Source organism: Lepus europaeus, chromosome 11 (assembly GCF_033115175.1).
Source record: "Lepus europaeus isolate LE1 chromosome 11, mLepTim1.pri, whole genome shotgun sequence".
Taxonomy (NCBI): Eukaryota; Metazoa; Chordata; class Mammalia; order Lagomorpha; family Leporidae; genus Lepus; species Lepus europaeus.
Genome location: NC_084837.1, coordinates 110,735,734 through 110,763,059, shown reverse-complemented (window position 1 = coordinate 110,763,059; position 27,326 = coordinate 110,735,734). Strand labels below are relative to the sequence as shown.

The 27,326-nt window shown below is 54.8% G+C and overlaps 1 protein-coding gene across 4 annotated transcripts; it reads right to left on the bottom strand.

Annotated features, from left to right (window-relative positions):
* Nucleotides 1–314: 314 nt before the first annotated feature.
* Nucleotides 315–23,959, bottom strand: HYKK (hydroxylysine kinase). Of its 4 annotated transcripts, none has more exons than XM_062206372.1 (6): nt 23,901–23,936; nt 17,632–18,088; nt 15,141–15,491; nt 12,827–12,966; nt 6,970–7,153; nt 315–3,418 (listed from the first exon to the last, which is right to left on the bottom strand). In XM_062206372.1, the coding sequence occupies exons 2-6, from the start codon at nt 17,639–17,641 to the stop codon at nt 2,958–2,960; spliced, it is 1,146 nt and encodes a 381-aa protein (XP_062062356.1). In that variant the 5' UTR covers nt 17,642–18,088; nt 23,901–23,936; the 3' UTR covers nt 315–2,957. The 4 variants fall into 4 exon arrangements, with proteins under 4 accessions (XP_062062356.1, XP_062062357.1, XP_062062359.1 ...); XM_062206376.1 differs by lacking the exon at nt 315–3,418 and adding an exon at nt 4,710–4,909; XM_062206373.1 differs by lacking the exon at nt 17,632–18,088 and having other exon boundaries at nt 23,901–23,959.
* Nucleotides 23,960–27,326: the final 3,367 nt, after the last annotated feature.

Here is a 27,326-nt window from a genome sequence, read left to right as displayed (position 1 = left end):
GTGGTCCGGGAGTAAAACCCAAGGCTCAGTCCATTCTTCCGATCCTCAGATTCCTGAATGAACAAGCTGGACTAAAAGCCATCATCTGGGGTGGGCATTAGGCCTCGTGTCTAAGCCAGCCACGTCGCATCTCTGAGCACCCCCACTAGTGCCTGTGGCTCCTGACTCCAGCTTCCTGCCAGCTCAGGCCTTGGGAGGCAGCAGGTGATGCTTCGCGTGGTTGAGTCCCGCCATCCACGTGGGACACCTGGCTCAATCCTAACCGTTGTGAGCATTTGGGGGGTGAACCAGAGAATGGCAGCTGTCTTGTCTCTTGGTGAAACAAAAATAAAAACAACGATTGAGAAGCCCAAGTGCTTTTATTTGTTTTTATTTCTTCCCGTGTCTGTGTCTAAGAAGCCAAGGAGCGGAGGGAGGAAGGGGAGCAAGTACCGAGGGGCCCTGGGAGGGATGGGGAACCGTTTTTCTGCCAAGGGCCGCCCGGGTATTTATGACGTCATCGCGGGCCACACACCATTACCAGCTTCCAAACGAGCCTGCTGTAGATCCACCGAACTCTGAGTCCCACCCGCTGTCGCCCGGGCAAGGCCAGGCCGCATGGTTTGGACGTTCCACGCCCGGGCCAGTGGGCAGAGCGTCTCTGGTTCAGGAAGGCCTGACGGAGGCCCCGGCTCTTGTTGGGCAACGACACTTCTAAATCTGTTTCCTTCCCTGAACGTGAGTGTTAATCACAGTGGTATTTCCCTCGTGGGTGTGTTGTGAAGATTCCTCGATGCTCAGCTTTTGTTATCTACTGACATACATAAGGCAGGAAGGGCCCATGGGGCTGAAGCCCTATGATTCAAAGAACCCAACAGGACTCGCTAATTAAGTATGAGAAAGGTAAGCCCAAAGCTCCTCGGTGTTTTGAGTTTGGACAACTGTGTGGCCAATACGTAGCAGGTGCCAGCCAGGTGCCAAGCACTCTGTTTTTCTCGTTTGAAATCCGACTGTGAGGTCGGCACTACCATCACCCCAGCTCTGAGAAGTGGAGGGACAGCGAAGTGACAAACGATGCAGGGCCTGGTGCTGTGACGTAATGAGGTCAGCCGCTGCTTGCACCACCAGCATCCTACACAGGGGCGCCAATTCCAGCCCCAGCTGCTCAGTTTCCCATTCAGGTTCCCGCTGCAACCCCTGGGAAGGCAGCAGATAATGGCCCATGTTCTTGGGTCCCTGACACCCATGCACGACCCAGGATGGGGTCCCTGGATCCTGGCCTCAGCCTGGCCCGGACCTGTTGTGGCCATTTGGGGGCTGCATAAGCAGATACCAGCTCGCTCTCTCTCTCTCACTCTCGCTCTCACTCTCACTCTCGCTCTCTGTCGCCTGCCTTTCCAAAAAACAAATCAACATAACTTTAAAAATAGATACAAGAACATTGAGAGAGAAACTTAGCTTGGGAAGCAGAGTGAGGTAGGTAGGCAGCTAAACATTTAGAATCAATGCCTACTCGTAGACAAGTCAGATATACACCCAATGGATACTCACACACACCGAGAGGGCGTCTGCATGAACTTTGGTCATCGGTAGAAGAGTGGTTAAAACCACGACGGGAGAAAGGACTGGAGGAAGCACAGCAGTAGGATGTAAGCCGAGGATACAGTGAGCTTCATCCCATTTGCCACCTCCTCACAGAGCCAGAGATTAAATTACAGGGACGTTTTTTTTCTCTGTTTGGGGCTCCCCCGGCCCCCGTGTTCCGGGAGCTCAGGGCTCAGTGGGCTCGTCTGGACGTCTCGATTTGCTTCCCTGCAGGTCCAGTGTCTCCTGGCATCCGTCTCTGGAGCTGCAGTTCCAGCCACCCTCTCAGGCTAAGGCGAACGTTTTCTCACGTAACTGCACCAGGCACTGCTGGTGCATTTTAGAGTGCATGTTCCAGCCGGCATTCACTTTGCAAACTCCTGTAAGGAAAGATCTTCCCGTGGGAAGGGCACTCCTGCAGGTGTGAGGAGAAGCGGGGAGGAGACAAGAGCAAGTTGCACACAGTTTCCGGCCTCAAGGTGCTCGCCGACCAGGTGTCTGCACAACCACGACCCCCTGTGCAAAGCCACGTGCCACCAGCTACACAGAATGTGACAGGAGGCCAGGGACAGCAGGGTGAGAGGAGGTCTAGCCAGGTCTGTACATCGTGTCTGGTTATTTCAAATATGCGACTGCTTCATCTCTATCCAGCTCTCTATCAATTCCTGTCAATGTTTAACGAAGTCCTTGATTTCAGGGCTGGACTAGAACCTAAGCACTTACCTGACTCAAAATGACATCATCGTGTGTGTTCCATACCCAAGGCAGAGGGGATCACAGGACACGTGTCCTCAGGCACTACTTCTGTCCCAGTAGATTTTTAGAGTTTTATTTATTAATTGGAAAGCAAGAGGGAGAGGGAAGGAGGAGAGAGAGAGAGAGAGAGAGAGAGAGAGAGAGAGAGAGAGAGAAAGAAAGAAAGAAAGAAAGAAAGAAAGAAAGAAAGAAAGAAAGAAAGAAAGAAAGGGAGAGAGAGTCTTCCATCCCTTGGTTCATTCCCCCAAATGCTTACGACAGCCAGGGCTGGGCCGGGCTGAAGTTAAGAGGTAGAACTCCAGCCCCGTCTGCACATAAGCAGCAGGAGACCAGCGCTCGGCCGTTATCTGCTGACTGGCAGGGTGCCCGTTTGCAGAGAGCTGGCTGGGAAGTGGAGGTGGGACTCCAGCCAGGCCCTCTGGTGCGGGATGCAGCTGTCCCCTGCCCCGTCCCTGCCGCCCTTTCTTAAGTTTAAAAAGTGGTCATGATGGCCTGAAGAGCTTGAGAGGTTTCACACATGTTTCGTCACATTCAGAACCGATCTTGTCCATCAGTTCATTTTTAGCTATGCTGTGCGAGTGACCCCTGCACGAAACCGGACTTGGTCCTGCTGTTTTAACGACGCGACTTTCACCCGGTCACACGGCAACCCCGGATGCGTAGGACTTGGCCGTTCCAAACCAGATCTCTTCCACGGCCGCCTGACCCATCTCGAACAGCTGCTGCAGGTGCCTCCAGCCGGTTTTGGCCGTGACCATGAGGTAGTCCCGGTTCTCGGGGTTTAGCCGGCAAGCGTGCGCAGCCATGACGAGCGACTGGCAAAAGCGACTGCAAACGAGCAGAAACAGAGAGCCCCTCTCGGCGGCGGTGAGCGGGATGACGCTCTCAAAGCCTGCCAGCACGTGACCGCCCACCGGTATGGGGTCCTTGCTTTCGATCATCATGTACATGATGGTGATGGCCACTTCAAACACATAGTAGCCATAGCTCATGTCGTCAAAGTCCAGGATCCCGGACACCTGGTCTACGGTATCTCCAGAGGCTGTCTTGCTGGACTGTATTAAGATATTGTGGTCATTAAGGTCCCCATGATTGATACCTGAAAGCGAAGCGTAGAGACGGGTATTTAATAGCCCAGCTCATTCTCTGTCCCTTTCTCTCCTAGCTGGGATCAGCCAGAAGTACAGGGTCAGGGGCCAGTGCTGCGGTGCAGTGGGTTAAGCCACTGCCCGCGGTGCCGGCATCCTGTATGAGCACCACTCAAGGCCTGGCTGCTCCACTTCCAGTCCAGCGCCCTGCTAATGTGCCTGGGAATGCAGCGGAGGATGGCCCCAGTCCTAACCCCCCATCCTAGGAGACCTGGATGGAGTTCCTGGCTCCTGGTTTCAGCATGGCCCAGCCCTGGCTATTGTGGCCACCTGGGGACTGAACCAACAGATGGAAGTTCTCTCTCTCTCTCTCCTCCCGCCGCCCCCTATAAGTCTGTCGTTCAAACAACCAATGTAATTTACCATATCAACCAAGAAAAACAGTATGACCATGTTGATAGCTATGCATAAAAATGTTGGGTAAAATTAAAACATTCATTCATCATATAAATTTTTAGCAGCCAGGAACAGAAGGGAACTTCTTAAAATTTTTATTTTAATTAATTAATATTTTTGAAAAGTAGAAAGTTTTTTGTTTTGTTTTTTTTTTTTTTTTTGGCCTGCTGGTTCACCCGCAAAGTGCCTGTAACAGCCACAGCTGGGCCAGGCCAAAGCCAAGCGCGTGTAATTCAATCCGGTTCTCCCACGCAGGTGGCAGGGATCCAAGCCCTCGAGCCCTTGCCTGCTGCCTCCCAGGAGGTACAACAGCAGGAGTGAGTCAGGACCGAACCCAGGCACTCCTGTGTGGGATGTAGGCGCCCCAAGCGGGCTCTCAACCGCTATGCCCAACTCCTGTCCCGAAGAATGTCCTTAATGTTATACAGGCGTAAGGCAGCGGTCACGGTCAACGGTTACATAATTCATTCCCCTGGGTTTGGGCGGGGCGGTGGGGAACACAAGGATGCTCAGTGAAGGAGAACAGAGAAGGGAAACACAAGGACTGCTTCTTCCTCCATAAAGCTGTAATTATTACAGATGGTACCACTGTGTATGTTTGAAGCATCTTGAGGTCAGTTATTTGAATTAATGAAAGTACTTGGGAACTATGTGGTTACAAGAAAATGCTATTTCTATACACCAGCAACAAACAAAAAGTGAAATTAGGAATGAAATTCACATTAGCATTTTAGAAATCAAGCATTTAGTACTAAATTAAGTTAAAAAAAAAAAAAGCAGAAGTCCTCTTAGGAAAATTTACTTATTTTTTAAAGATTTATTTTATTTATTTGAAAGAGTTACAGAGAGAGGTACTGACAGAGAGAGAGAGAGAGAGAGAGAGAGAGGTCCTCCATCCGTTGGTTCACTCCCCAGATGGCCATGATGGCCAGAGCTGGGCTGATCCGAAGCCAGGAGCCAGGAGCTTCCTTCAGGTCTCCCACGCGGGTGCAGGGGCCCAAGGACTTGGGCCATCTTCTACTGCTTTCCCAGGCCACAGCAGAGAGCTGGATTGGAAGTGGAGTAGCCTGGACTTGAACCAGCACACATATGGATACCAGCGCCACAGGTGGGGGCTTAACCTACCATGCCACAGTGCCAGCCCCAAGGGAAATTTATAAAACTTAGTATCTATCTGTTTAATCTGTCTCCCTATTTATATAGATGGGTGGATTTTTAAAAAATATTTATTTATTTGAAAGACAGAGTTACAGAGAGGCAGAGGCAGACAGAGAGAGAGAGAGAGAGAGAGAGAGAGAGAGAGGTCTTCCATCCACTGGTTCACTCCCTAGATGGCCGTAATAGCCAGAGCTGTGCTGATCTGAAGTCAGGAGCCAGGAGCTTCTTCTGGGTCTCCCACGTGGGTGCAGAGGAAGTGGAGCAGCCAGGGGCTGGCGCTGTGGCTTGGCGGGCCACGTGACTTGCTGGTCACTGACACAGGGGCACAAGGGACATCATCTCAGGGCCGGAGGCTGAAGAGCCAGCAGACAATTGGCTACATTCTCCTCCTCAATACCATGGCAGGAATTGGGTTGGTGAAAGTACGATCAGTCTCCATCCCAAAGTGAGGATGGGTAGAACGGAGCGAGTCCACGGTAGGTGTGTCACTGGAGCTAGAACTAAGCCTTTGCATGTGGGCCCGCCACGGCGGAGGGGTGTCTGTTCCCGTGGCTTGAGCCCCCCTCGCTGAGGCACACGGGTGCATGGGAGCAGAGACAGGCTCAGAGACCACAGGAACAAACAGGGCACAGTTTGCAGCAGAGGTGGGGCCCAGACAAAGCAGGGAAGGGGCGGTCGCTTCAATACAGCGTGGTGGGAACACGTGTAAGCCTAAGAAAAAGTGTATGCGCCACATAAAAACAACTTACAGATGGATGATAGACCTGAGATAAAAGTTCAGAAGATCATACAAGAGAATATAGTCCTGGGGCCGGCACTGTGGGTAAAGTAGCGGGTAAAGCTGCCGCCCGCAGTGCCGGCATCCCATATGGGCACCGGTTTGAGTCCTGGCTGCTTCTCCTCTGATCCAGCTCTCTGCTGTGGCCTGGGAAAACAGCAGAAGACGGCCCAAGTGCTTGGGTCCCTGCACCCATGTGGGAGACCCGGAAGAAGCTCCTGGCTCCTGGCTTTGGATCGGCACAGCTCCGGCACTTGCAGCCATCTGGGGAGTGAACCAGTGGATGGAAGACCTTTCTCTCTCTCTCTCTCTCTCTCTCTACCTCTCTGTAACTCTCTTTCTCAAATAAATAAATAAAATATTTAAGAAAAAAAAAAGAAGTGGACTCCTGTGATGTGTAAGAGGGAGCTTCATGAAACTGACGCTTTGAGATTGACGACTTTGAACAGCCCTTGTCTCGGCTGCTGAGAAACTTTTTTATTTTCACACTTTTTTTGAACTCTTTACTTAGTATGGAGTTAATCGTTGTGTCTGTAAAATTAATTGAAAATAGATCTGAGTAAAAAATAAGAATGGGACTAGGAGAGGGAGGAGGATGGGTGGGAGTGTGGGTGGCAGGGTGGGCACAGTGGGGAGAACCACTGTGTTCCTAAAGCTGTACTTATGAAATGCATGAAGTTTGTGTTCCTTAAATAAGAGGTTTCTGGGGAACTCCAAATGGATCAACTTAAAAGACAGTGGAATAGTATGGCAAAGGTTGAAGACTTTGTAAACGAAGTTTTAAAAAGATTGATTATTTATTTGAAAGGCAAAGAGACAGAAAGAGAGAGAGACATCTTCATTTGCTGGTTCGCTCCAAATGCCCGCAACAGCCAGGGCTGGGTCAGGCAAAACCCAGGAGTCTGGAACTCCATCCAGGTTCCTCAGGCGAGCGGCAGAGGCCCAAGCACTTGAGCCACCATCCACTGCTTCCCAGGCACGTTAGCAGGGAGCGGGACGGGACGCAGAGCCGCTGGGACCGGCACAGGCTGGGACGACCCCAAACGGCAGCTTGACCCACTCACTGCGCCCAGCACGCACCTTGGGCTGAGGATTTGACGCAGCTGAGCTGCACCTCCACGGTTTTATGGCGCAAAGCACTTACGTAGTGGGGGTGGGGGGGGCACTCACATTCCCGAAATTCGCTGAACTTGGTCCTCACGTCCTGCTTGAACAGCTCGATGACCTGCTCGATGATCGCCCGGTTCTGGCCCGGGCCCAGGGCGTCCAGGTACCGCTCCAGGAGAGGAACGCTTTTCAGGTTCCAGATGAAGTCCTCGCGACGCAGACTACGTACCCCAGGGTGACGGAACTCCTAAACCCCAAAGCAAGAAACGCTCAGCCTGCTGGCAGGACGCGCACCTCGGAGAGGGCCGCCGTGTGCCCCCCAGTGGCCGGGAGTGCCGGCCGGGGACAGCCGGCCACCTCTTACAGTCACGCATGTGCACTGACTGCGGGCACGTTAACCCACAGGCCAATCACGCCTTCCTGTCTGTGCAGGGGCTCCAGGCTTCGGGGCACACGCCCTCCTTCACTGGTGTGCACACAGGTGCTTTTAAAACATTGCTATTTGTTTTTGTTTTACTTGAAAGGCAGAGAGAAAGAGAGAAAGAGAGAGGTCTTCCATCTGCTGGTTCACTCCCCCAAATGCCCACACCAGCTGGGGCTGGGCCGGGAAGAGCCGGGAGCCAGCTCCATCTGGGTCTCCCATGTGGGTGGCAGGGCCCCGAGTGCTTAAGCCGTCACCCAAGGCCTCCCAGAGTACAGGAAGCTACAAAGCAGCCAGGCACTCGGATAGGGGGTGCACACGTCCCAGGCAGCACCTCACTCCTGGCCCCCGGATTGTAGAGTTTGACGCGAGGAATCCGAGGCAGCTCTACAGAACTGTTCTCACCCCCTCACCTGACCCCAGCCCCTGGTGACCCCCCTGACCTCAGCTTCTGCTCCTGCTCACTCTGCTTGGACTGTGCCGGCCCCCTGCTGGCCAGCGAGTGCACCTGCCGCGGTCCAACCCCCAACACGGATTTTGCTCTCCGCAGTGGGTCACATGGGTAGTGCCCTCCTTCTGCCAGGTTTTTACTCAAGGAACCACCTTCTCTACAAGAGCTGCCTGACCACACCATCTAAAATTTCACCTTCTCTCCAACATTTCGCGACCCTCTCCTCTGCTGACTTCTTCTTCTTACCTTATTGCCATCTGCATTTGCCGTAACTCACTTAATTAATTTCCGGGTCAGCCTCACTAACAGTTAAGCTCTTGAGGGCCAGGGGCCTGTTTTGTTCACCACTGTGGCTCCACACCTCGAGCAGTGCCCGCTTACAAGGTACCATTCCGTACCCTCTGAATTCACAGATATTCCTGGGATAAGACATCCTGGCCTTGGAAGGGCCTGTAGACCTCAACCATTCTTCTTCTTCTTTTAGATTTACTTAGTTATTTGAAAGGCGGTTGACAGAGAGAGCTCTTCCACTCACTGATTCACTCCTTGAACAGCTGCAACAGCTGGGGCTGGGCCAGGCCAGAGACAGAAGCCAGGAGCTCCACCTGGTTCTCCCACGCAGGTGTCAGGGACCCATGTACCTGGGCCATCTTCCACTGTTTTCCCAGGTGCATTAGCAGGGAGCTGGATTGGAAGTGGAGCGGCTGGGACTTGCTCTAACTATGGGATGTTGGCTTAACCGCTGCACCACAACACTGGGCCCAGACTTTAACCATTCTATCTAAAGTTCGCAGTGACTGTGGCCATCCGTGTATGCACGGGGAAACTGAGCTTCGCAGAGGGCTAGTGACCTGCTACTCTGTGGCCGTAGGAGGGCCTGGGTCTCAAGACTTCAGATCTCTGTCCCCGAGTGAGGGCTGCAGGGTGCCACACGGGCACCCATTGACGTGAGGAGCCTTCCAATCTTTCTGAGCCTGCCTTATACTGCGTTTCATTGTAGAGGCACACACACACACACCCATACAGAAGAAAACCATCACAGTCAATAATACTGAGACATTGCCTGTGATGGACTCTGGCACTTTGTATTTTTTCTATTTCTTCCTTTTGTTGGGCTGAAAGCTACCTCCCCAGCAGTGTCCACCGGTCTCACTGTGACCTCTGGGGCCATCTGGAACCGGATGCATGCCTCTGCCACATGACTGTCCCCGATACTTGAACTCAGCACTTCTGCCTGCCCTGAGCCTTCCCTTCTGCAGACTAAGCCTTTCCACATCCTCACGGGATTCCTCACGGGACGAGACTTCCAGTCTCCTTACTGCCGGGTGTGACGTGCTCTGCAGAGCAAGCAGAAGGTACAGCAGCCACCGTGAGGAGCTGCTCTTACGGGGAGGTGGATTCCAAGCAGGAATGGAGATGGTGGTGACGCGATTTTCATGTGACACCTTTCAGCACTGCTTGAAATTTTCACTATGCATCTATGCGGGTGGGGGTGCTTAAAATGCCATGAGAAAATGGAATTCAGAGACAAGTTGCGGGGTGGGCGTGTGGGGCGTGACAGCAGAGTTGTCGGTCGGAAGCTGCACCCCCTATTAGAGTGCATAGGCTTGAGTTCAGGCTCCGTTTTCTTTCTTTCTTTCTTTCTTTTTTTTTTTTTTTTAGAATTATTTTATTTGAAAGACAGAGTTACAGAGACAGGTAGAGCCAGAGAGAGAGAGGACTTCTATTCCACTGGTTCACTCCCCAAATGACCGCGATGGCCAGAACTGAGCTGATCTGAAGCCAGGAGCTTCCTCCAGGTCTCCCACACGGGTGCAGGGTCCCAAGCACTTGGGCCATCTTGTACTACTTTCCCAGGCCACAGCAGAGAGCTGGATGGGAAGAAGAGCAGCTGGGACTAGAACCGGCACCCAAATGGGATGCCGGCGCTGCAGGCTGGGGCTTTATCCCATTGTGCCACAGCACCGCCCCAGGCTCTGTTTCCATTCAGCTTCCTGCAAACGCACACCAGGAAGGCAGCAGATGATGACCCAAGTGGTTGGGTCCCTGCCACCCACACGGGAGACCTGGATGGAGTTTCCAGCTCTTGGCTTCAGACTGACCCAGTCCAGGCTATTGCAGATATTTGGAGAGTGAACTAGTGGATGGGAGCTCGGTCTGCCTATCTCTATTGAAGAGAGAGAGAGAGAAAGAGAGAATATAAATTTCTTTATATGCAAGAGATTTGAAATCTACAAGTAGTTTTTCATTACACAGATTTTCCATGAACTACTCGAATACTGTTATTTATAAAGAAGGTGAAATAGAACGCTTGGTGGGTTTCCACCAGAGCGCCAGCCTACTCGGGGAGGCTCAGAGTCAGCATCGCAGTGGGGGCCCTTTAGCCCTGTATCTGCAGGAGGGCTCAGCTCTGACAGGGTTAGTAACGGGAATGATGAGTCTTGGGGCCGGCGCCGTGGTGCAGTAAGTTAATCCTCTGCCTGAGGTGCTGGCATCCCATATGGGCACTGGTTCTAGTCCCAGCTGCTCCTCTTCCCATCCAGCTCTCTGCTGTGGCCTGGGGAAGCAGTGGAAGATGGCCCAAGTCCTTGGGCCCCTATACCCACATGGGAGACTAGGAGGAGGTTCCTGGCTTCAGATCAGCACAGCTCCGGCCATTAAAGCCAGTTGGGGAGTGAACCAACGGAAGGAAGACCTCTCTCTCTCTCTCTCTCCCTCTCATTGTAACTCTACCTCTTAAATAAAAATAAATAAAATCTTTAAAAAAATAAAGATCTCATTTATATGGGTACTCAATAAATATTTGTTGAACACGAACTCTGCACTAGATCTGACTTCTCTATATTCCTGATAGCCTTTTTTTTTCTAAGAGTTATTTTATTTATTTGAAAGGCAGCTGCAGAGAGAGAGAGAGAGAGAGAGACAAGCTTTCAGGGGCTGGTGTTGTGGTGTAGTGGGCTAAGCTTCTGCCTGCAGCACCAGCAACCCATAAACGTGCTGGTTCTAATCCTGGCTGCTCCTCTTCCGATCCAGCTCTCTGCTATGGCCTGGGAAAGCAGTGGAAGATGGCCCAAGTGCTTGGGCCCCTGCACCTGCATGGGAGACCTGGAGGAAGCTCCTGGCTCCTGGCTCCGGATCAGCACAGCTCTGGCCGTTGTGGCCAATTGGGGAGTGAACCAGTGGATGGAAGACTTCTCCCTGCCTCTCCTCTCTCTGTGTAACTCTTTCAAGTAAATAAATAAATCTTAAAAAAAAAAAAAAAAAAAAAGTTGCGACTCTTGAGCTCGCCCTCCAGTCTAGGGTCCAAACAGCACCGAGCTGCCGGTACTGGCCAGGTGGCGCCTTCTCTTCCGAATTCTTAGTTCCAGTCCCCTCCAGCCCAGGGGCTCCCGTCTGCTCTGGATCCCCCTGGCCAGCTGCCGGAAACCGCAGTGGCCCAGCCACATCCCCAGCTGAGCGGTCAGAGCACTGCCGGGTCCACACTGCGCTTTATCTTCCACAGACTGTGCAGCCCCCAGCACTTAAGGAAAAGACTCAGAACTTCCTCCCTGCGTAGGCAGGGTGAGCTTAGGCAAGGGGATGAGCTCCGATTCACCACGACACCAAGGGGGGACGGCTTTCCTTGGTTCTCTCTGCAGCTCCCCTGTGCCCTGTAGGACAACTTAAAATACCTCGGACACCAAGCAGCAGGTGGCTACTGCGCGGGACCCAGTGTCGGCGGGGATGTGGCCCTGCCGCCCTCTGAAGCTGGCTTCGCCGTCCCCATGACAGCGATGCGTATGGCAATAGGTGGATGAGCGCGCCCACAGAGAAGGCAGAAGGCAGGCCGAGGGTGAAGACGTCGCCGCGCTCCCTATCCAAATCCCAGTGGCGATCTCAGGGCCCTGCTTCCCCCAGGAGGGACATCCGGCTTCAGACCTCAGCTTCTCTGCGTGCAGGGTGGGTGGGAGTTGGGCTGCCCGACCCTGGAACCTAGCCAAGCTTCCAAGGCCCTCCTAGTGGGCCAGCCATCAGGCCAGGGATTGGGACAGGCCTGGTGGCGGGATGGGGGGGGGCTTCCCTGTGGCTTCCTTCTCACCCCACCAACTCCGCAGTGAGTTCTATGGAGGGGCTAAAACCATGGACAATAAAGCCTCTCCCAGCCTTTGCTTGACAGCAAACTTCCCTTAGCGGCACACTGTCCTGACATCCCATAATAGTTACCTGCCTACTCATTGCATGGTAACTTGCTGTCCCATAATACTCTTTGTTAAAAAAAAATCTGCTGCCCCTGATAACACTGGACAGAACTGGCTGCAGACAGAACCATGAGGGGAGCCTGGGCTGATGCACTCGCCCTGGTGCTAAGCGATACAGCTACCCCAGCCTCTCGGCGGCCATCTTTGACGTGCGATCCACCTGCAGCCTGATGTCTCCAATATATCTTGAACCTGGCCACAGCACCAGCATCCTAGTGGCCTCCTGCCCCTCTGTGTCTCCCCTACCGGGCCTCAGAGTGACAGAAATTACAAATCTTTGTGTCTGCTGGAAACTTCCAAGGCCCCTCCCCCACCACTGCTCCTTACTGTCATCTATAACCTAGTGTTTTTTAAAAAAGGTTTATTTATTTATCTGAAAGTGGAGTTACAGAGAGAGGAGAGACAGAGAGGGAGATCTTTCATCTGCTGGTCAAAACGTCCAGGGCTGGGCCAGGCCAATGCCAGGGGCCAGGAGCTTCACCGGGGTCTCCCACATAGGTGCAGGGGCCATCCTCCACTGCTTTCCCAGGCACATCAGCAGGCAGCTGGATAGGAAATGGAGCAGCAGGGACTCGAACCAGCTGCCGGTAGATGACTCAAGTGCTTGGGCCCCTGCACCCACATGGGAGACTCAGAAGAAGCTCCTGGCTCCTGGTTTTGGCTTAGCCTAGCCCTGGCCATTGTGGCTAACTGGGGAGTGAACCAGCGGATGGAAGATCTCTCTCTCTTTCTTCATCTTGAACTCTGACTTTCAAATAAATAAGTGAACTTTGAAACAAATAAACAAATGAACAAGCCCCACAGTCATACCTCCAGGGTCTTGTCCAGCCTGGCAGCCAGCCTCCCGATGTTATACAGCAGCTGGGAGCTGACGGGCAGCTCGGCCACGGGTCTGCCGGGCAGGTAGGTGAGCAGCCTCACCACGTAGCTCCTGATGCTGGAGCCCCTGTCTGTGAACCGAAAGACACCGCCCATCAGTGGAGCATTTTCTTTTTATAACAATTATTTACTTGAAAGGCAGAGAATCTGCTGGTTCACCCCTCAAATGGCCGCAATGGCCAGGCCGAAGCCAGGAACCTAGAACTCCATCTGGGTCTCCCACGCAGGTGCAGGGGTCCAAGCACTTGGGCCATTTCCTGCTGCTTTCCCAAGCCACAGCAGAGAGCTGGATCGGAAGCGGAACAGCCAGGACTAGAATCGGTGCTCATATAAGATACCAGTGACACAGGTAGTGGCTTAATCCAGTGTGCCATAGCACTGGCCCATCAACTATTCTTAAAAAAATTAGCTGATATTTGGTCTTTGCAACTTTTATTCTGAAAAGAATAAAAATTACAGAAGAGGCAAAAATGCACCAACCTAAACAACTCAGCAGAATTCTAGGCCACAGTGCTGAGTGGATGAAATAGGCAGAACAGACAAACCTGAACAGCACTGGGAAGCCGACATGTGATGGAGTGGTTAAGAGGTAGCCTAGGGTGCCCGCATTCCACGTGGGAGGGCCTGGGTTCAAGTCCTCGCCCTGCTCCTGACTCCAGCTTCCTGCTAATGCACAGGAATTATTAATTATTAGTACCTGGGAGGTGATGGCTCAAGTACTTGGGTTCCTGCCACCCACATGGGAGACCCAGATGGAGCTCTGGCTCCTGGCTTTGGCCTGGTCTAGTGCCAGCTGTTGTGGACATTTGGGGAGTGAACCAACAGAAACATCTTTCTGTGTCTGTCTCTTTCAAATAAGTAAAAGTTAACATAAAAAAGTTGGAATTGGCCCTTTCCATACCAATAAATGACAGTCAGCCCTGCTGGCCGGGGCTCCAGGCAGAAATCACGTAAGCAAATGCTGACAGCCCCCCCACCTCCCAGGCTGCACCTGAGGGAAATGAGGCATAGAAACAAGCGCTGGGGAATACAGGCTTCTCGGTAGACTGAGGCACGGCCTGTGTGTGCAACCTGCACACCTCCTCCTCCTCGGGGGCCAAGTGTCGGGGCCCCTGTACCCGCATGGGAGACCCGGATGGAGAGCCTGGCTCCTGGCTTCCTCCTGGCCCAGCCCTGGCTGTTGCAGCCATTTAGGGAGTGAACCAGAGGATGCAAGATCTCTCTCTCTCTCTCTCTCTCTTCCTGTCTGTAACTCTGCCTTTCAAAAATTAATCAATCTTTAAAATATATATATATATATATAAAATAAACAATGAACATAAACAGAGGGACAAACATTCTAGGAGTGGATTCCAGGCTGCTGCTCAGAGGGCGGAGTTGGGTGGATCTCAGCATTTAGGAGTAGAATGGATGGAGTCTTGCGGGCCAGGATCGGAGATGGGGGAGTTCCAAGAGTGTGCCCAAGGTCCCCAGACAGTACAAGGACAGACCTGGGAAGCCAGGATTTTCCTGTGTGCACCAGAATCCACTACCAGTCTAGTAAATACAAATATCCAAGTAGTTCCTGATTAAAAAAACCCACAAGGGGCCAGCGCTGTGGCGTAGCAGGTAAAGCCGCAGCCTGCAGTGCCGGCATCCCACATGGGTGCTGGTTCTAGTCCCGGCTGCTCCACTTCTGATCCAGCTCTCTGCTGTGGCCTGGGAAAGCAGTAGAAGATGGCCCAAGTGCTTGGGCCCCTGTACCCACATGGGAGACCCAGAAGAAGCTCCTGGCTTCAGATCAGAGCGGCAATTTCTGGAGTGAACTGGCGGATGGAAGACCTCTCTCTGCTTCTGCCTCTGTCTCTCTGTAACTCTGCCTTTCAAATAAATAAATAAATAAATAAAAATGTTTAAGTGATAAATCTTGACAAACCCAACAGAACTGAGTATAAAGAAAGAAGTACTTCCAGATGCAGCACAAATTAAAAACAAAATGAAACAAAACAAAAAATGTCCCCCCCTGCCCCCGGTTCCTACAGGTCCCCATCAGTACTACCAGATCCTGGTTACCCCGGATCGCTGCCCTCACTTCTTCCAAATCAGAGCTCCAGTCTCCACTGTGGTGATGCTGTGGCTTCTCCCAGCTCCTGGGAAACATCACCGGGACTCACGCACTTGGTCTTGAGACCATATCTCTACCCGGGGTCAGAGGCAGACGCCCGCGTGAAGACAGGTGCTGGCCGGTGAGCCGGCCACCTCTTACCCACGGCCACGACGGAGCTCAGGCCGCCTGCCTTGGTGCGGCACACGGAGGCGGTGGGGAACCCGGCGGCCCTCAGGAACTCGATGATCTGGCTCTGCACGTCAATCACGTCGGGGTGCTTGCTGGCCTCCGCGTTGCTTATCTTCAGGACGTACTCGGCGGGGCCGTCGGCCGCGTCCTGGCTTCTTGAGACGCACACGTGGAAGTTCTGGTCGTCGTAGCTGGGAAGGGGCTGGACCTTCGACACTCGGAACCCGAAGACAGATTCCACCAAGGCAGAGGCCTGTGCCTCCGTGAAAGCCGGCTTGGCCAGCGCCCGGGACCGAGAATCCTCTCCGCTGGACATCGCCTCTGCGGGGAGGGAGAGGACAATAAATCAGAAAGGGGTGTGGTGCGAGTTCATTTGTTGAACCGCTTTTTCTCAAGAGAACGAGTTCCCTACTTCTTTATTTACTTTTATGAATAAGGTTAAAAATGATCCGGGCAGGCAATGAGCTAAGTGGATATTTCCGCAGGTGAATAAAAACCCTTGTATCTAAATGACTTTCAGGGTTACCGCTCTGAATGACGGCAATTCCCAGGGAGAGAACGCAGGCCAGGAGAGCACTTTGGGGTCACCCTGTCCCTTCCGTCCTCCTCCTGTCGCCTCCCCAGCGGAAGCTCAGGTCCTGAGAGGTGAAGTCACTGGCCTAGAGTCATGTCCTAAGTCACAATGAGAACCCAGCCACAGTCCTGGCCTTGGCCTTCGACTCGCCACCATCGGTCTTCGTAAAAAGGTAAGTTCAGATACAGTGATCTCTGGTAGCCATGGTTTTGCTAAATTATAAGGACCATCACCCAGCTTACTCCACACCTTTTGAATTAAAAAAAAAAATTATTTATTTGAGAGAGAGAGAGAGAGGCCTTCCATTCTCTGGTTCACTCCCCAAATGGCTGCAACAGCCAGGACTGGGCCAGGCTGAAGCCAGGGGCCTGGAACTCCATCCGGGTCTCCCACGTGGGTGGCAGAGGTCCAAGCATTTGGGCCATCACCACTGCCTTCCCAGACACGTTAGCAGGGAGCTGGGTCAGAGGCTCAGCAACAGGGACCAGGGACCGGCAGTGTAGTGCTTGTGACACTTGCCTGCCATATTGGAGTTGTGGTTTAAGTCCCGGCTGCTCCAATCCAACTTCCTGGTAATGTGCCTGGGGAAACAACAGATGATGGCCCAAGTGCTTGGGTCCCTGCTACCCATGTAGGAGACCAGCGTGGAGTTCTTCGTTCTTGGCTTTGGCCTGGTCCAGCCCAGGCTGCTGCAAGCATTTGGAGAAGGAACCAGCAGATGGAAGACCCCTCTCTGTTCCCTATTCTGTGTCACTCTGCCTTGCAAGAAGTAAATAAGTGAATAAATAAATCTTTTTAAAAATTGGGGATGAAAAGAAATTACTACAGCCTAAGGAAAAATACTCTTTTTTAAAGATTTATTTGAAAGAGTTAGAGAGAGAGAGAGAGAGAGAGAGAGAGAGAGAAGCAGCATCAGAGAGAGAGAGAGAGAGAGAATGCAATATCTTCCCTTTGCTGCTACACTCCTCAGATGGCTGCAAAGGCTGGGGTTGGGGCTGGGCCAGTCTGAAGCCAGGAGCCAGGAGCTTCTTCCGGGTCTCCCATGTGGGTGCAGGGGCCCAAGCACTTGGGCCATCTTTTACTGCTCTCCCAGGCCATAGCAGAGAGCTGGATCAGAAGTGGAGCAGCCAGAACTCGAACCAGTGCCCATATGGGAGGCCAGCGCTGCAGGAGGCAGCTTTTTTTTTTTTTTTTTTTTTTTTTTTTTTTTTTGACAGGCACTGATGGTGAGAGAGAAAGACAGAGAGAAAGGTCTTCCTTTTCTGTTGGTTCACCCCCCAAGTGGCCGCTATGGCCGGCGCTGCGCCGATCCGAAGCCAGGAGCCAGGTGCTTCCTCCTGGTCTCCCATGCGGGTGCAGGGCCCAAGGACCTGGGCCATCCTCCACTGCCCTCCCAGGCCACAGCAGAGAGCTAGACTGGAAGAGGAGCCACCAGGACAGAATCCGGCGCTCCGACTGGGACTAGAACCAGGGGTGCCAGCGCCGCAGGTGGAGGATTAGCCTAGTGAGCCACGGCGCCGGCTATGCAGGCGGCAGCTTTACCCACTACACCACAGCACCGGCCCCAAGATGCAGGGGTCTTAATCAACATCTTTGTCATGGTGCCAAACACTTGTCCCCAACTCTTCCTTCATATTAAGTTGCAAACAACTGATTGCATTTTGGGAGTGTGCTGCACTTCAGGGTATGGCTTTGGCTGCTGTTCAAAGGATGTAGTACTATAAAAAAAACAAGTCTCATCAACAGGTTTTGAGGGAAATCAGAACAGCTAAGGGCTATTCCTAGCGTGCGTGCGGCCACTGTGTCGAGAGTGCTGGCAGCCGGGTAAGCCTTGGTGTCCCTGCACGTGGGGTTTAGCGCGCGGAGCTTGACTGGCACGGGTGTTACCTGTCAGCATCTACGTTCCCCCGGTGGAAGGGTTTTTCAAGGGGAAAATGCTAGGAAGCCTGTGGACGAGAGCAGCACGCTACTGGAGTCAGACGTAGAGAGGGCGCTGTCTTCGGGGTGGCAAGGTTAGTCTTTGCTGAAATCTCTGAAGAAAGTTCCAACCACGACTTCGCAGCGCTCGACAGCGAGCTGGGGTGGCGGCAGCAGGTGCTCGTGCTTCGGCAGCCACCGCAGGGGAAGGAGCCTCCGACTTCAGGTCTGACTTTGGCTGTGACCTTGCACTACAACACCGTGCAGACACAGGGGCCACGTAGACGTCCACGGTTACACACCCGGCGGCTGCAGCTCCGAGGCAGGGCCTTGCAGGGTGAGTGACGGTGTGAAACCCTACACGACTGACCCAGCAGGTGTCTCATGTGGTCACTGGGGGCTGTGCCATCAGACGAAGCCGGGCAGGCTGCAGAGATGGAGACAGAAAAGCTTCAAGGGGAGGCCGGCGCTGTGGCATGGCAGGTAAAGGAGCCGCCTGCAGTGCCGGCATCCTGCATGGGTGCTGAGTTCTAGTCCCGGTTGCCCCTCTTCCAGGCCAGCTCTCTGCTGTGGCCCAGGAGTGCAGTGGAGGATGGCCCAAGTGCTTGGGCCCTGCACCCCATGGGAGACCAGGAGAAGCACCTGGCTCCTAGCTTCGGATGGGCCCAGCTCCGGCCATTTTGGGAATGCACCAGCAGATGAAAGACTGTCTGTAACTCTACTCTTCAAAAAAATAAATAAGTCTTTACCAAAAAAACCAAAAAACTGAGCATAAGGGTTGCCATGGTGATGCAGGTGCAGCCACTGCTTGCGCCACTGGAGTCCCGGATCTCAGCGCTGCTTGGGGAGCGAACCAGCGGCTGGAAGATTTCACTGTTTCTCCCTTTTTCTCTGTCCCTCTTTCAAATAAACAAATGATTTTTTAAAAACAGATAGTTTAAAACCTAAATAAATGAAGATCTGTGAACCTCACGGAATGCTTCACCCTTGGGAGAAACCGGCCGGGACAAGAATGGAGATGAGAACTTGTTCAGAGCTCCGCCGATCAGACCACGTGTCTGCTCCGTGTCCGTCACAGCTACAGCTGGGGGAGGTGTACACGCTGGGCTCTCCTAGGCGGCCCCTCCCCGCCTGGACCACTCACCTGCTAAGAAGGGTCTACACCTCAGACGCCCACCCCTCAGCCGGCTCTCCCTGCCCCTGGGGCCACCTGTGGGTCTCCACCTCCTGCCAGCTGCTCCCACATCCTTGACGACTACTTCTCGTGTTTGCTTTTCTGACCATGGCACCGGCTTTCAGAAGCGAGTTAATCCACTCAGATGGCCGCTGCCCGAGGACACGGCGACAATGCCCAGATGCCTGAGACTTCCGCCGCGTCACCTGTGCCCCACACGTGTGCTGGGGGCTTTCCAAGCGTAAATGCACATAAAGCCAGGACAGAGACTACCACACGGGCTGAAGCAGTAGCTCCCAGATGAAATCCCGGGGCAGGTGCTCAACTCTCCAAATGCTAGCAGTGTCACAGTCATTCTGAATTTGGCACAAAAAATAAATTCTACTCTACAATTCTCTATATATTTGTTGTTGTAGTTGTTGGCAGAGAGCGATCTCTCATCCACTGGTTCACTCCCCAAACGCCTGTGGCATCCTGGCCGTGGGCTGTTACGCTCTGTCTGCAGAGACCTGTTTTAAAAGGCAGCATAAAGCAACACGGCAGCTCTGGCCATCCAAAGTCAGCCTGGGGGTTGGCACTGTGGCGTAGTGGGTAAAGCTGCTGCCTGCAGTGCTGGCCTCCCATAGGGGTGCTGGTTCGAGTCCTGGCTGCTCCACTTCTGATCCGGTTCTCTGCTACGTCCTGAGAAAACAGTGGAAGATGGTCCAAGTCCTTGGGCGCCTGCACCCATGTGGTAGCTCCTGGCTCCTGGCTTCAGATCAGCCCAGCTCTGGCCGCTGCGGCCACTGGGGGAGTGAACCAGGGGATGAAAGACCTCTCTCTCTGCCTCTGTAACTCCGCCTTTCAAATAAATAAATAAATAAATCTTAAAAAAAAAAAAAAAAAGCCAGTGTAACAAAAAGTTGCTGAGCTGGGAGAAATACGGTGCCAGTGAGTGCAGCTGTGCTGATACCCTCTGACTCTGCATTGGTCTTGGACCAGGAGGCGCCTGTGGAGGAGACTGGAGGCGAAGGCTCGGGCCAAGTGGGCAACGGCCACTGTCACCGTCAGGACCACCGGGGAAGCGCTCCCGGCCAGGGTCAGCATCTCCAAGGGGGCCTTGAGCGCCACTTCCCACGTCCCCACCACCGGCTTCATGCAGGACGTACCACATCCTGGGCCAGAAACGGCACTGAAGGGGAGGCGGGAGAAGACGCCCAACGCCACGGATGTGCCCTGGGCAGCGGAAGGCGTGGCCCTCCAGAGGGTCCCTGCGCCTTGAAGAGCAGCTCTAGGAGCACACAGGCCGGAGCAGAAAGGCGACCAGGAGGGTTCAGAGTAAAAGGACAAAGACGGATTCTGCAGCGCGAGACCAGAGCACGGATGAGGACAGCGAGGAAGCTGAGGACCGGCCGGGGAACAGAGCACAGGGAGACAGTACCCGGGCAGGGCCGGGGAACAGAGCACAGGGAGACAGTACCCGGGCAGGGCAGACACTGGCAAAGAGAACAGAGCACAGGGGATACAGTACCCGGGCAGGGCAGACACTGGCATAGAGAACAGAGCACAGGCGAGACAGTACCCGGGCAGGGCGGGGGAACAGAGCGCAGGGAGACAGTACCCGGGCAGGGCAGACACTGGCAAAGAGAACAGAGCACAGGGGAGACAGTACCCGGGCAGGGCGGGGGAACAGAGCGCAGGGAGACAGTACCCGGGCAGGGCAGACACTGGCATAGAGAACAGAGCACAGGCGAGACAGTACCCGGGCAGGGTGGACACTGGCATAGAGAACAGAGCACAGGCGAGACAGTACCCGGGCAGGGCAGACACTGGCATAGAGAACATAGCACAGGGAGACAGTACCCGGGCAGGGCGGACACTGGCATAGAGAACATAGCACAGGGAGACAGTACCCGGGCAGGGCAGACACTGGCATAGAGAACAGAGCACAGGCGAGACAGTACCCGGGCAGGGCAGACACTGGCATAGAGAACAGAGCACAGGCGAGACAGTACCTGGGCAGGGCAGACACTGGCATAGAGAACAGAGCACAGGCGAGACAGTACCCGGGCAGGGCGGGGGAACAGAGCACAGGGAGACAGTACCCAGGCAGGGCGGACACTGGCATAGAGAACAGAGCACAGGGAGACAGTACCCGGGCAGGGCGGGGGAACAGAGCGCAGGGAGACAGTACCCGGGCAGGGCGGACACTGGCATAGAGAACAGAGCACAGGGGAGACAGTACCCGGGCAGGGCGGACACTGGCATAGAGAACAGAGCGCAGGGAGACAGTACCCGGGCAGGGCGGGGGAACAGAGCGCAGGGAGACAGTACCCGGGCAGGGCAGACACTGGCAAAGAGAACAGAGCACAGGGGAGACAGTACCCGGGCAGGGCAGACACTGGCAAAGAGAACAGAGCACAGGGGAGACAGTACCCGGGCAGGGCGGGGGAACAGAGCGCAGGGAGACAGTACCCGGGCAGGGCAGACACTGGCATAGAGAACAGAGCGCAGGGAGACAGTACCCGGGCAGGGCAGGGCCACTGACAGCTGAGGACAGGCTTGGGGAACAGAGCACAGGGAGACAGTACCTGGCAGGGTAGGGGAACAGAGCGCAGGGAGACAGTACCCGGGCAGGGCAGGGGCACTGACAGCTGAGGACAGGCTTGGGGAACAGAGCACAGGGAGACAGTACCTGGGCAGGGTGGGGGAACAGAGCCCAGGGAGACAGTACCCGGGCAGGGTGGGGCACTGGCACTCGGAAGGCAGCATCTGAACGCCGCTGTGTGTCTGTGTGTCTCCATTCTGGACAGAGCGGGCAGAAGTGCCCAACTGATCATATAAAAACTGACATCATCACAGCCAGCACTTGGGCCAGTGTGGTGGCACAACAGGTAAAGCCGCCACCTGGATGCAGGATCCCATGTGGGCACCGGTTTTAGTCCCAGCTGCTCCACTTCCGATCCAGCTCTCTGCTGTGGCCTGGGAAAGCAGCAGAAGACGGCCCAAGTGCTTGTGCCCCTGTACCCACGTGGGAGACCTGGATGGAGTTCCAGGCTCCTGGCTTTGGCCTGGCCCAGCCCCGACCGTCATAGCCAGCCATTTGGGGAGTGAACAGATGGACAGATGTCCTTTCTGTCTCTCCACCCCCACCCCCCACCGTCACTCTTTCAAATAAATCAAAAACAAACAAACAAACAAACAAAAAAAGCCAGCATTTCCCAGACTGAGAGCTCTCCAGGCGATTTTGCTCAACTGGTCTTAAGGCTGTGAGGTCCTGCCAGGAGGGAGTCTGAAGAGCTCATTCAGTCAGTGGATGGCTCTCACTCACTTACATGTATGGTGCAGGTAGGTTTTACTCTCCAGTCGGCCTACCTCCAACAAAAGTAACAACTTCCATGGGGCCAGTGCTGGGCGCAGTAGGGTAAGCCTCTGCCTCTGGTGCCAGCATCTCACACGGGTGCCGATTCATGTCCCAGCTGCTCCACTTCCGATCCAGTTCTTTGCTGATAGCCTGGGAAGGCAGTGGGAGATGGCCCAAGTCCTTGGGCCCCTGCACCTGTGTGGGAGACCCAGAAGAAGCTCCTGGCTCCTGGTTTTGGATAGGCCCAGCTCTGGCCATTCCAGCCATTTGGGGAGTGAATCAGTGGATGGAAGACCTCACTCTCTCTCTCTCTCTCTCTGTAATTCAGCAAGGCATAAGCAGAAAGAGAGAGAGAGAGGTCTTCCATCCGCTGGTTCACTCCCCAATTGGCTGCAATGGCCAGAGCTACACCAATCTGAAGCCAGGAGCCAGGAGCTTCTTCCAGGTCTCCTACGCGGGTGCAGGGGCCCAAGGACCTGGGCCATCTTCTACTGCTTTCCCAGGCCACAGCAGAGAGCTGGATCTGACGTGGACCAGCTGGGACTTGAACTGGCACCCACATGGGATACCGGCACTGCAAGCAGTGGCTTTACCCACTGTGCAACAGCACCGGCCCCAAATAAATAAATCTTAAAAAAAAAAAAAAAAAAAAAAGTAATGACTTCCAAGCCACCTGCTGTGGTCCGGGTCACAGAGGCAGGAGAACCAGGACTTTGATCGTGGTCAGCTGGGTGGACCTGTACAAGGCTTGGGAAAAGCAGCTGACGAAGAACTCTGACGTCTGGACCTCCTCCTCCTCGGGCTGACACAGCCTTTCTGCTTTGATACAAGGGTTCCTGATGTCAGACCTGACAGCCCAGGTCCCACCAGCCCCCAGAAGGCTCCGGGTCTCACACCTGACAGCCTGGGTCCTGCCAGCCCCCGGAAGGCTCCAGGTCAGAGCTGACAGCCCGGGTCCCGCCAGCCCCCCAAGGCTCCGGGTCAGACCTGACAGCCCAGGTCCCGCCAAGCCCCGGAAGGCTCCGGGTCTCACACCTGACAGCCTGGGTCCTGCCAGCCCCCGGAAGGCTCCAGGTCAGAGCTGACAGCCCGGGTCCCGCCAAGCCCCGGAAGGCTCCGGGTCTCACACCTGACAGCCTGGGTCCTGCCAGCCCCCCGAAGGCTCCGGGTCAGACCTGACAGCCCGGGGCTCAGCAGCCCCCGAAGGCTCCGGGTCAGACCTGACAGCCCAGGTCCCAGCAGCCCCCGGAAGGCTCCGAGTCAGACCTGACAGCCCGGGTCCCGCCAGCCCCCAGAAGGCTCCGAGTCAGAGCTGACAGCCCGGGTCCCGCCAGCCCCCGAAGGCTCCGGGTCAGAGCTGACAGCCCGGGTTCCGCCAGCCCCCGAAGTAAGGAAAGATCTCGTGAGAGCCGCCCCGGCTTCACCGCCCCCGTGGGTGGAGGAGGGGATGCGACTCCCACGGGCCCGGCCCACGGGGTGTCCTGCCCGCAGACGGCCCTCAGGAAGCGCGGCTGCTCCATCAAGCCCCGGCTCTCCGCCGGCCTCTCCCGACCTTCGCCCCGGGTCCCCGCACGCGCCCTCGGCCCTGCCGGTGTAGACAGGCGGCGGCGTCAGCCCGCGGGTCCCGGTGAGGTCTCCGGAGTGCGGGGGTCGCCCCGCACGCAGGCAGCCTCCCCGCCCGGACGACCCGTGCTCGCCTCTGCGGGCCCCACCCCGGCTCACCCGCCGCGACCCGACGTCCCGAGGACTCGGCTCCCTGCGGTCGCGGACTCTGGCCGCAGCCCCGCACTCGCGCGGGAGGCGGAGCCCGAGCTCCGGGCCCCGCCCTCCACCGCGCCCTGGGAGTCCTGTCTTCTGATTGGCTCCTCCTAACGCTCAGCGCCCAGTCAGCGCTGACTACTGGAGACGCAGGCTCGCCTCTGAAGCCTGGGACTCCCCTCCCGGTCACGCCCCGGGGGCTGGGAGCGCACAGATATACGACTTCTGATTTGCTAACTGCAGCCCTGATCCCGCCTTCTCTCGGCGAGCGTCCCAATCAGAACTAGCCTCTTTTCCATAACTTGCTCCTGATTGGCTCTCTGAGGTCCCGCCCCGTCCAGGGGTGAGTAGCCACTTAGCGGGCTCTGGGCTCTTGACCGGCACCTCGCAGTTCTTCCGCGTCCTGGCCGAGGTGGCCGCGCCGTGGCCGCCTTCTCTCTGGGTTCCAAGTGTCTGGGTAGAACTTGCGCCCCCCGCCCCCATCTCTGCCGCACCTGCTCCCGGCTCCGGGAGCTGCAGGCGTCCGGATCAGAGGTCCCGGGGGTCGGGGCTGACCGCGTTCCCCGGACACAAACTAGAGGCCCGGACCGGAGAACGAAAACCCGGGGCCCCCAGGAGAAGCGGCGCTGGCCGCGAGCAGCAGCGACGTCGGCGGGGAAGTGTGCTGGGGGCTCGCGCCGGGGAGGCTGCTGCCGGGGTTCGTGATTGACAGCTGCGAGCTGAGGCTCTCGGCCGCCCAGGGCACAGAGGCGCGGGCCGGGACAGGTGCACGGCCTTCCTCCAGCCCGCGGATCCTGCTGGCCTGGAGCCCCGCCCCGGCTGCTGCGCCCATTCCGCTGCTACCATGGTTAAAAACATTTCCATTAGAGGCTAACACGCCTGCGTCCCACCTGCTGGCTCTGGTTCCTCACAACTCCCTGCTAATGCAGAGGCTAAGTAGCTGGGCCCCTGCCACCCACGTGGGAGGCCTGGATTGCGCTCTAGGCTCCCCGTTTCGGCCCCGTCCCACATCCGTTGGAAGCATCTCATGAGTGAACCAGCCACAGGAGCTGCGTCTGTCTCAGAAATAAATTAAAAATAAAAACTCCACCAATCTAAGATGTGTCATGTCAGCACTATAGTAACATTTCTTTTCCACCTTGCCACTGGCACACATTAGGTAGTGACTCACAGAGTTCAAATACTGGAGGTCCTACAAGATGAACAATTTGCAGAACAAGGTTGTAGACAAGACTTTGTATCATGAAACAATGGCCTATACAACTTACTAGCCCCGGGCCAGAGCTGTGGTGTAGCGGATAAAGCTCTGCCCGCAATGCTGGCATCCCACATGGTCACTGGTTGGAAATCCTGGCTGCTCAGCTTCCAGTCCAGCTCCTTGCTAGTGGCCTGGGAAAAGCAGTGGAAGATGGTCCAGGTGCCTGGGCTCCTGCCACCCATGTGGGAGACCTTAAGGAAGCTCCTGGCTCCTGGCTTCCACAGTTGTGGCCATCTTGGGGGTGAACCTCTCTCTCTCTCTCTCTGAGACTCTGCCATTTAAACAAATACATCTTAAAGAAAAACCTAGCAGCCCACTAGTTATACCTTTTATATTGTGCAGGTTGTTTAAAATGCTCAAAAATTCAGCATCAACACCAGGCAAACAAAAATCCGGTGATAACACAATTGTCCTTACACAGCAAATCTTGTGTAAGGGACTACAGGCACATCTGCTTTTGCGGTAGATACTCCTTTTTTAAGTATACCAAACGCAGGTCTTAGTCACACATCCATCTACTCGGGAAAACTAATCATCAAAACGATTCACATCTAAGTACCACGACACAGTTGAAGGGAAACTAACAATTAAAAGGCAAAACATGCACCAAGTGAAAACCGTAAGCAGACTACATGCAAGTCAGAGGTGCCCTCCGGTTTCCTCCAAGCCTGGGTGTTCCCATCAGCACATCCTGTGTTATTGCCTTTGCAACGAACCGCTCAGAATACTGCACCAACATCCTTAGGAAGCCCTAATAAAATGCCAGTTTTGATTACGAACACGTTTTTGATAAACCGTACTCACTCACTTAATTTGCTATTAAAAGTGGGAGAAATGGCCCTTAGATCCGTGGACAAAAACATCGCGTAGGGGTACAGAGCCACAGTCTCAACTCCCAGCTGCAGGTGCTGCTTCCTGGGATCACTGACAGACAGGCAGCAAATGAGGTGGTGTCCAGCACTGGGGCCCAGAACACACAGCACTGCGCAGGGACTGCTCTGCGACGGAGCAGAGAACCTATGCCTGCGGCGCCGGCATCTCCTGGTGGAGTCCAAGTCCTGGCTGCTCTGCTTGCGAACCCAGCTCCCTGCTAATGCGCCTGGGAAGCAGATGGTCCACGTGTTGCCCCTGCCACCATGTGGAAGCCAAAGTGGTTTCCTGGCTCCAGGCTTCAATATGGCTGTGATGGCTTCTGCAGCTACGCGGGGAGTGACCCCGTGAAGATCTCTGCCTTTCAAGTCAATCTTAAAAAGAGATGCATAGTGCCCGGCGAGGGCTTTCAGCCTGGTGGTGAAGATGCCCCTGAGGATGCCCGAACTGAAGGGCTTGGTTTAATCCCCTGCTCCAGCTTCCTGCGAATGCAGACCCCGGGAGGCGGCAGATGGCTCGGGCAGTCAAGTCCCCGCCACCCACACAGGAGACCTGGCTTGCAATAACCTGACTCCCGGCTGTTTCAGGCATTTGGAGAGAACCAACAGGTAGGAGCTGTGTGCTTAAGTAAAACTTTTAGTCTTTAAAAAGAGCAGGCCAGCACTGTGGCATGGTGGGCTAAGGTGCTGGCATCTCATATGGGTGCTGGTTTGGTCCTGGCTGCTCCTCTTCTGATCCAGCTCTCTGCTGTGGCCTGGGAAAGCAGTGGAAGATGGCCCGAGTCCTTGGGCCCCTGTACACACGTGGAGACCTGGAAGAAGCTCCTGGCTGTAGATTGGCGAAGCTTCAGCTACTGCAGCCACTTGGGAGAGTGAACCAGCAGATGGAAGAGCTCTCTGTCTCTCCCTCTCTCTGTCTGCAACTCTACTTCTAAAATAATCTTTAAAACCGAAAAAATTTAAAAAGAATACATAGAACCTCCACTCTACTTTGCATGAGAGGTTTTCCCAACTCCAAAATGTGAATACTCATTGCCACCACCGTTGAATCATGTTCAGCTTTAGCCCAATTTCATTCTCATCAGCCCTGGAGCGGGAAGAGTGTGAGGATGAGACCTACAGTCACCACGTGGAATGACTGGTGTCGGAACACCCAGACGGCATGTCTGAAGACAGCAATTTCTGGATGGCGGCCCACTGCTTTGTAAGTCATGGTTTTTGATTTTCAATTGCCACAAAATATTTTATAACAAGAGTCAAGTG